The 9,751-nt window shown below is 38.1% G+C and overlaps 1 protein-coding gene across 1 annotated transcript in view; it reads left to right on the forward strand.

Annotated features, from left to right (window-relative positions):
- LOC126292151 (YY1-associated factor 2) overlaps positions 1-9,235 on the forward strand; it is a 40,653-nt gene extending 31,418 nt beyond the window's left edge. Inside the window, exon 2 of the mRNA XM_049985990.1 lies at positions 5,142-9,235. Coding sequence (XP_049841947.1) covers positions 5,142-5,146 — 5 coding nt within the window. The 3' untranslated portion in view covers positions 5,147-9,235. The remainder of the gene's footprint in view (positions 1-5,141) is intronic.
- Positions 9,236-9,751: the final 516 nt, after the last annotated feature.

Raw genomic sequence — 9,751 nt, forward strand, 5'->3', positions numbered from 1 at the left:
TCGTGTGCTATCTGGGCTTGCCTCAGACCTCAGGAATGAAATTAACAGGAAGAATTATAATAAAACTGATTGCAAGGCAAATGAAGAAAGTGTTCAGTCATTATGCTAGAGTGAAGACAATTCCGATTTCATGAAGTATTCTGAAGAAATAGAGGAACATGATATGAACTCATTGCATGTAGCTTAATTTTGTGTTTTAAAAGTTTAAATTTTGGGCTGTACATAGGAAAAATGGTAAACCAAGCAACGGTGGACGTAATGTCATGTTTTTCAAATGACATTGCAAACCAATGTAGTTTATGTAGGCAACAGAAAAATCCTGTATTTTCCAAAATTTGAAGTACTTTCACACTTGACCACTTTGTAGGAGGTGTCTTAAAGTCCCAATGATTTTGACTGTAGTGTGTTTCAGTCTGGTAATTTTCAAGGAGTGGAAAATCCAAGATGGAATGATTACTAATTTTTTTTTTTAAAGGGTAAATTGCTACTGAACATAGAGCGGTGATGTTGAGTTGCGGTTAGGCACAACAAATGAATGGTCAAACAAGTTGAGCTTTCGGCCAAAAAGGCCTTCATCTTAATTAGACAATACGCACACAAAAATGTCACTCACACACTTGTGTCCACTGTTTCTGGCTGCTGGGGCCAGACTGTCCTTGGCAGCCAGAGACAGTGGTTTTGTGTGTGTGTGTGTTATTTTATTTTTATATTGTGGTAAAATCATGTAGTAGCAAATTTTTGCTCAGTGCTAGGAGGAAGTGTCCTGGACAATATACTAAAAATCACAAGCATTGGTGTGGGGATAAGGCTTTAAAAGTCACTTTTTTATGTTTCTTTCGAATAATATAAAAAGCCACAGCTGCTAACAAAAACTTTTCCAGTACAACGTTAAATTTTCTACACAAAAGGTCTCATTCAGGTTTTTCTGTAGGGTCAATAGTTTCCATGTTTCAGGGGAGGAAAAAATTACAAATAATTAAATGTATTGTCCCAACAAAGTGAAATTATTGTTCACTTTTAAACAAAGAGGATTCATTACAAATATTAAATGTGTGTACCACTTCTCAGTGGGGCAGACCCATGTTGAGAGATAAACTATGTTATTGGCGTGTAACAGTGTAGGAGGAGATGTATGGGGTAGAAGCACATGGGAAGGTAGAATTTCGGGTTGCGTTCATGAACTTTCCTCCTTCACAGGTCTGCAAACTGAAGGTTGAGACGGCAATTCCTCACTATATCTACCCAGCTATGTCATAAGAAGAAACTACAGCATATTTCACAAAGTTATACAGCTCCTCCAGGCATGCCTTTTAAATCATAGCTGACACAGTGTGCAGATGTGCTCGGAAGCTCTTTTTTTTTTTTTTTTTCCTCTCTCCTGCTCCCACCAAGTGCTTGAATGCTATATGGAAAGCAGATATGAGTTATTAATAACAACTCGATCATATAAACACGTGCTCAGTGAAGTCATTTTGTCTATCCGCATAAGGGAACGGGACTGGAAATGCTCGGGAGGTATAGTCTGCCCATAAACTGAAAAACAAGTAGTGCTCGTACTGGAATCCTCCAGCTACCATACAAGATGACTAAGAATCAATTTCCTCTCTAGAATTTTATAACAATGTATGGAGATTTACAGAGATTCTGTCCATATGCATTACTTGCATTAGTGTTATTAGTAATTCATATATGCGTTCTATGCGGTATTAATGCATTTTGTGCAAGAGTCCTCCAGCATATCTGCACACTTTGTCACCAGTGATTCATTAGGTGTGCTGTGGAGGGTCCATATAGCTTTGTGAAATACCTATAGTTGCATCCTATGTTTTAGTTTGGTGTTTAAGAGTGAGAAATCCCCTGAACTTTTATTTGCAGTCCTATGGAGGAGGAAAGTGTATGAATACACTCTAGCAATCTGCCTTGCCTTTCACTTCTATCCCTCATATCTCCCCCTCTCCACCCTCTGGAACACAGTTTATCCATTAATAGGGCTCTACTGCACTTAGATATCGCACACATGTTTAATATTTGTATTTAACCCATTTCAGATAAAGGTAATAATGTGTGATCTTTTTCCATCGTCTGTGACAAACTATTAATTCGAGAGAAAAGAGAATGAATAGGACATTTTTTGAAGGAAATTTAATGAAGTTTAATTTTGTACTGGGAAACACTTTTTCTAGGAGCTGTGGTTTTCAAGGTGTACCAGAAAAACATAAAAAAGTGACCTTACAATTTCCCACTCTCTCCTCCAACTAAACCTCCCCTTGTTGACCCACTGCCCCACCCCAACACTCACAGCCCACTGGTCAGGATTTGTAGTATGTTGTTCATGACACTACCTAGTTCTGTGCGAAAATTTGTGACTGCAAAATTTTGTCCCCTAATTTTCCATCACTGAGGGAACTAAAGACTGTTATGGCTAAGTTGTCAATTTTAGAGGTTATGGGTGCAGGCTTTCATCCTCCTCCCATTTTTATTAACCTTAAAAAAATTAAATTAAAATATTTAAAAACAAAGATGATGTGACTTACCAAACAAAAGCGCTCGCAGGTCGATAGACACACAAACAAACACAAACATACACACAAAATTCAAGCTTTCGCAACCGACGGTTGCTTCATCAGAAAAGAGGGAAGGAGAGGGAAAGACGAAAGGATGTGGGTTTTAAGGGAGAGGGTAAGGAGTCATTCCAATCCCGGGAGCAGAAAGACTTACCTTAAGGGGAAAAAAAGGACAGGTATACACTCGCACGCGCTCTCTCTCTCTCTCTCTCTCTCTCTCTCTCTCTCTCTCTCTCTCTCTCTCTCTCACACACACACACACACACACACACACACACACACACCCATCCGCACATACACAGACACAAGCAGACATTTGTAAAGGCAAAGAGTTTGGGCAGAGATGTCAGTCGAGGCGGAAGTACAGACGCAAAGAAGTTGTTGAAAGACAGGTGAGGTATGAGCAGCGGCAACTTGAAATTAGAGGAGGTTGAGGCCTGGCGGATATCGAGAAGAGAGGATATACTGAAGGGCAAGTTCTCATCTCCGGAGTTCTGACAGGTTGGTGTTAGTGGGAAGTAACCAGATAACTCGGACGGTGTAACACTGTGCCAAGATGTGCTGGCTGTGCAGCAAGGCATGTTTAGCCACAGGGTGATCCTTATTACCAACAAACACTGTCTGCCTGTGTCCATTCATGCGAATGGACAGTTTGCTGGTCATTCCCACATAGAAAGATTCACAGTGTAGGCAGGTCAGTTGGTAAATCACGTGGGTGCTTTCACACGTGGCTCTGCCTTTGATCGTGTACACCTTCCGGGTTACAGGACTGGAGTAGGTGGTGGTGGGAGGGTGCATGGGACAGGTTTTACACCGGGTGCGGTTACAAGGGTAGGAGCCAGAGGGTAGTGAAGGTGGTTTCGGGATTTCATAGGGATGAACTAAGAGGTTACGAAAGTTAGGTGCATGGCGGAAAGACACTCTTGGTGGAGTGGGGAGGATTTCATGAAGGATGGATCTCATTTCAGGGCAGAATTTGAGGAAGTCATATCCCTGCTGGAGAACCACATTCAGAGTCTGATCCAGTCCCGGAAAGTATCCTGTCACAAGTGGGGCACTTTTGTGGTTCTTCTGTGGGAGGTTCTGGGTTTGAGGGGATGAGGAAGTGGCTCTGTACCAGGTCGGGAGGGTAGTTGCGGGATGCGAAAGCTGTTTTCAGGTTGTTGGTGTAATGGTTCAGGGATTCCGGACTGGAGAAGATTCGTTTGGCACGAAGACCTAGGCTGTAGGGAAGGGACCGTTTGATGTGGAATGGGTGGCAGCTGTCATAATGGATGTACTGTTGCTTGTTGGTGGGTTTGATGTGGACGGACGTGTGAAGCTGGCCATTGGACAGATGGAGGTCAAGGTCAAGGAAAGTGGCATGGGTTCCTTCTCCTTCCCTCTTTCCTGATGAAGCAACCGTCGGTTGCGAAAGCTTGAATTTTGTGTGTTTGTTTGTGTGTCCATCGACCTGCCAGCACTTTTGTTTGGTAAGTCACATCATCTTTGTTTTTAGATATATTTTTCCCACGTGGAATGTTTCCCTCTATTATATTCATAAATTAAATTATTTTATATCTGAATATTGAAAATCGAGCTATAAATCAAATATTTTGTAGATATATAACTTTTTAGTGGTTCTTGGACAAGTAGATTTATAAGCCCTGCATCCATGTTGTATAATAATTCTCATTTACTCCACAATACATCCTCTCAGGTCTTCCTCAATATCAGGTCAGCTCAATATCAGCTGAATTTGTGAAGACCAAGCAAGCTATGAACATACCCCCACTCTCCTCCAATTTGTTGCACATGTGCAGAGAGCTCTTCAAATATCAACTTTCTTTTAAGACACCCTGTATAATTAGTGCAGTGCAGTCTCTTAGAGCAGCCTGTATCCTTGGAGAAGCCAAACTGTCTTTCATGTTCATTCAACCAACATTATTGGAAATGCTTTCTTGCCCCCCCCCCATACTCCTCCCACCCCCACTCTGCCTGAATAGTTAGGAAGAAATGGAGGAGAGCTCTTCATGGCAAGTTGAACTTTATGATTCAGTTTGGTGAAATGTGCACAAAATTGATAGATCGTTGCACAGCTACAAATGGCTGGTGTCCGCGTATGAGACACAGTACTCGTTTTGGACGTGTCACAATGAAACATTTTGCAATATTTCTTTACCAAATTATCATATAAACAATTACTACATGATTGTGAATGTTGCTTCTTAATGATAAAGATAGTTTCAAAGCAATAAAGTGTGTTTGTATTGACTATTGAATTGTTTGGATTCTTTTTCAATTTGTGCTATATTTCTTGTACTAGCCAGGAACAACTTGGCATACACAGATTAATAATCATTTGTAATTCTAAATAAGTTTTATTAACTAAATCTGTAGTGGGTTGAAGAAAACAGTATCAGCCCTTTCTGAGATGTGGCCCTAATATATGGTGGTTTTTTTAGTTTGGAATGATCACTTTAGTTTTGAAATTTCTTTGCTTTTATTGTTTCTGCTTCTGCAGGTTGTATGCAGTTGATCGCAACTGAATTAGCCTCAATATGTACAGTTCTAATTTTAAAAAAAAATATTTTTCAGCCTAATGGATTCTGAAGGTCGAGAGAGAATCTCTTCAAAGAAACTGCCAAATGGTGCTAAGGATAGCAGCATCTATTTAAAAATCCTGGCAGCTGCAGGACAGTAAACTCAAGATTTTAATATAAACTTGTGAAATACACTTATGAAAAGTCATACTGTATTTAGAACAAAGGTAGCAGACATAATGATGTAGTAAAACATATTTAAACATATGAATGTCTATATAAAATAATATTTTTGTCATCTATTATTCTTGTTACACTAATGTGTCAAGTACAAGAATATAAAATTCTTTTGTAAATTAAGACACCTGTAAGGCGTTCATATTTGTTGATACATATGATGGTTTAAGATTATGGAAGAACATTGTTTTATAATTGCATATTGATTTATTTGAGCAAAATCAAGAAGGCTTACTGTCTGCTTGAACTATGTTTGTGATAAAATATCTTTTACATTTGAAAAGTATATTTATTTGAGTCAGTTTGAACATTGTTTGCATTCAGTGGCATATATTAATTATAAAAGGGCACATTACTTCGTGCATCATTGTTGTGACTTCATCTGCACCTATATTATGTAATACGTGTTAGGTACGTGGCAGGCAGCATATTGTAACAGCACTGTTGACTGTATTCATTCATATTTTGTAGTATAGATTTTCTGAGTGACACCTGTGAGTTATGGATATAGCAGTAGTACTTTTCTTAATTTAATAATGTACAGTTTGACTCGAGTCATTTCAGAGTGAAACTGTGGGGTATTGTATTTAACATTTCAACCACATATTGAGCATTGTTAAACACACTAGTCATAGAAGCAAAGATCTTCATGGATACCATGTGCCATCACCTTTTTGGTTAACGACTAGCTATCTGTATCCAGTATTAGGACATTTTATATTAAAGAAGGAGTTGCTGCTTCCGGTTCTTAGTAACAGCCATATTCATATTGGCTTCATAGCATATAACAGTTGTTGGGACCTACACAGCTCTGTTCCTAGGGGTGCCAATACAGAAGAGACAATAACTATTGTCACAAATATAAATTACCATATATCTGAAAACTCTCACAGGATCTATTTCTGGTTCATCTCACCATGTAAGATTGTTTGACTTAATTTGTGCACAGCAGTAAGTTTAACATACCTAGAGACCTAGTCCTTGAGACCTGTATCATGTAATAAACTTATAAATGTGAAGAAATCTGGCTTGGAAGAAAAAAGATTCATGTTCTGCAGCTATAATTGGCAAAAATAGGTTTTTTCCCCACAGACTGTTATCTGTGACCCCTCCGTCTGCCTATCTTTGCATCTATCATCCAGCTGTTATTGTCCCATACAGCCTTGACAAGCTGCCTCTGTCTCCTCCGATATAGACCTATCTTCTCCCAGGGTGTTGAAATCAGGCTGTTGAAATGCTCGCCTCAGTTAAGTCATTTTCCTTCCCCACCTAATATACCAGTGACACAAGTTTCCCATGATTTTTCTCCCCATCTCGGTGTGGGAATTACTCCTTGTCACGTGACCTGCAACCAGATCTGCTTGCTTCCTATGATGTTTGCAATATGTTATCCCTCCCCCTTCACATGACATACATCTTTGTTCACTGTGTTCTTTGTCCTCCATCTTTGACAGGTTCAAAGATTTGCTGCACCACTATTAAGTCTTCTTAGCTACCCAGGTTTCAGAACAAATAAGTGAAGGATTGTATCATAGGTTGTACTCTGTGTGGCAGACATTATCTCAGCCTATTTTGGAGCTTGCTGAAACATATATCTCCACATTATACCTTAGGTCCAGTTCATTACATGTGGTTAGCCAAGCTCAGAGGAACCTAAATTTCTGATTTGTAACTTAAATCTACTTGTGAAAACTTATATTTGGCCTTGATCCAGAAGACACTAAAATCTCAGTTTGTCTTTGTTTTGGCTCGGCAGCATAATGTCATTTGTTAAGGCTCCTCATTTGTTTTCATTTAGTTCACTTTTGCTTGCTTGATGTTTAATATTTGCATTATAATACAACACTGGTAAAGGTGCTTCCACGCCACTGAACCTATCAAACACTTTTGCATGAAACACTGAACAAGCTGGTTGGGTGAAGGCAGTAGACTTGTGTTTGGAAGTAGTTCGTTTCCAACTCTGTTATGGCCATTCATATTTAGGTGTTCTGTTGTTTTCCTAAATCGCTTATGGCAAATGCTTGGATGGTACATTTGGAAAAGTTTTGGCCAATATCATTCCCCATATTTGCCCTGTCAAAGATCATGCTTTGCCTCTATTAATATCACTGATAGCTGGACATTAAGCCATGGTCAACCTTCCTTACACCACATGGCACTGTATTATTAGGTCCTTAAAGATACAGTTTTATTGAGTTGATAATCTTGTTTGGATTTAGCTCTCTTGATAAGACTTTTCCATAAGAACTAATGTAACATTAATAAAATACTCTTCTCAGTTTCAAAAGTTTTATAGTGGCATTTAATCTTTTATTTACTTATATTTATTTTATGCAGTTACTGTTGAAGTGGTATGATATCAACATTTTCAAATTGTGCAAGTGTACTTTTATATTGTGTCAATAATGTATATGTTATACATCATAAACTGAATGATTTCTGATATTTACTTTGTTTGTAAAACCTGGTTTTTGGGACTTTATTGTTTTTATGACACACAGAAGTGCTATGGAGTGCGGAAGGGATTTGAACCTGGAACCATTGCGTTTTCTATGCAGATTTACTGACTAGACTATAGAGGCATGACTCATTACCGAGGGGGGATTGCGTAGCCAGTAGAGCATTTGTCTTAGAAGACAATGGTTCTGGGTTTGAGTGCTGTCATGGTACACAGTTTGAACGTGTTAGGAAGATTCAAAACAGCCCACATTCCATTTCAGAATGAAAATGCATTGTGAACACATCACAATATTGGTTTCTGATAGCTCTGTAAATATACCTGAAAGCTTTGGAGGGATGACCAGGGACAAATTCCTTCCCTGCAGTAATAAACCAGTATTGGCTTGTGAAACAGAGATAGGTGTTACAGTTGGACAGACTATAGAGGAACATCAAATGCAGTTTGTGATCACGATATGCTAAACACTGTAATCTCTGTTTACTAGAATGATTAATAACAACACACGTAAGTTGCAAATACTCTGCACTGAATCTCTAAGGATTGCATATATACCGGGTGCGTGATGAAGTATTTAGTTTGTTGGACTAAGGTGTAAAATATTAGGAAATCTTTATGCCGGCTGAATGCATCTATTTGAGCATATGTTTAAAGTAATGCTTTTTGCCTTTGTTTTATAATTTGTTAATTATGTGGAAGCGTGCTGTATCACGCATTGATGGTGTTCAAAACCGTGTAGTTACAAATTTCCAGACTACTGGGTGTGCATTTATTGAAATTGTAGGTACAAGTGTGAAATTGATGTATCCACTGACCATCTTTTTTTCTTTTACCTTTTTTTAATTTCTGATGTGTATGTGTTTCTCTACATTGACTTTAACAAGTATAGTAGTGTTGTATATAACTGCTTCATACAAGATACTGTACATTGTCTTGTTAATCTGCATATCTGTATTTCTCCCCATGTCAGCATGAAACAATGTGCTGTGGAAGAATAGTCTATGATGAGTGTTTGAATTTATTCTTTATTAGTGCTCAAAGTGACTGTGTACCTTTGATTGCAAGTCAAAATTATCCCAGTTTATTTTGGCAGGAGTAAAATGACTAATTATTTATAATTGAGCGTCACATGACGCGTTTGTGTCCACTGCCATATCCCAGTTCCTTGTAGATAATTGTGGGAGCATCCAAATAATTGTAATTGTGAAAAGTATTTACAGTTCAAAAGATTTATTATGTGGGACGAGCATGTCTACAGTGGAATTATATTGTGTGTGTGTGTGTGTGTGTGTGTGTGTGTGTGTGTGTGTGTGTGTGTGTGTGTGTGTGACAGAAAGAGAAATGTTTTAAATATATTTACTGACATACATTTGAATAAATGTAATGTTTAACTCTCTGCTATTTTATTATTGTTTAATGTAATTTTAAACTGAATAAAGTGAGTATTAAATAAAGCATTTTTTCCTGTACAAGGAAAATGAGTTTTTATATTTTTGTTAATTAGGCTGTTGAATAAAAGATACAACAAAATCTTCAGTTAAAGTGTGTTCGAGTATGATCAGCATCACACATGTATGCAATGTAATTTTCAGAAAAAGTCTCATATGGCTTACACTGTAATTTATTTCGAGCTACTTGTTGCACAGCTTCACATTTATACAATTAAATCCTTCACAATGTTTTACAGACAGTGTATAATGGCAGTTGTTTACATTCTCTGTGCAGGTTGTCATGATGTGGTGTTACTGTAGGAGCTACTAAGATTTCCAACCGTATCCATTCTCAAGGTGTCTGTGACATTTTGATAGAATGATTTCTACATGATAGACAATAGGATGAGCCATTGTTTTTCTGGAAATGTCAAAAGCACCTTGTAAATTATCTGGTTGGAAACTGGAGAAGTATAGATATTTACTGTTCCTTTGAACTTACCTTTGTGACCTTCATGAATGCCATGCAGTATGTTGTTT

The sequence above is a fragment of the Schistocerca gregaria genome, chromosome 9, assembly GCF_023897955.1.
Source record: "Schistocerca gregaria isolate iqSchGreg1 chromosome 9, iqSchGreg1.2, whole genome shotgun sequence".
In the NCBI taxonomy this organism is placed as follows: domain Eukaryota; kingdom Metazoa; phylum Arthropoda; class Insecta; order Orthoptera; family Acrididae; genus Schistocerca; species Schistocerca gregaria.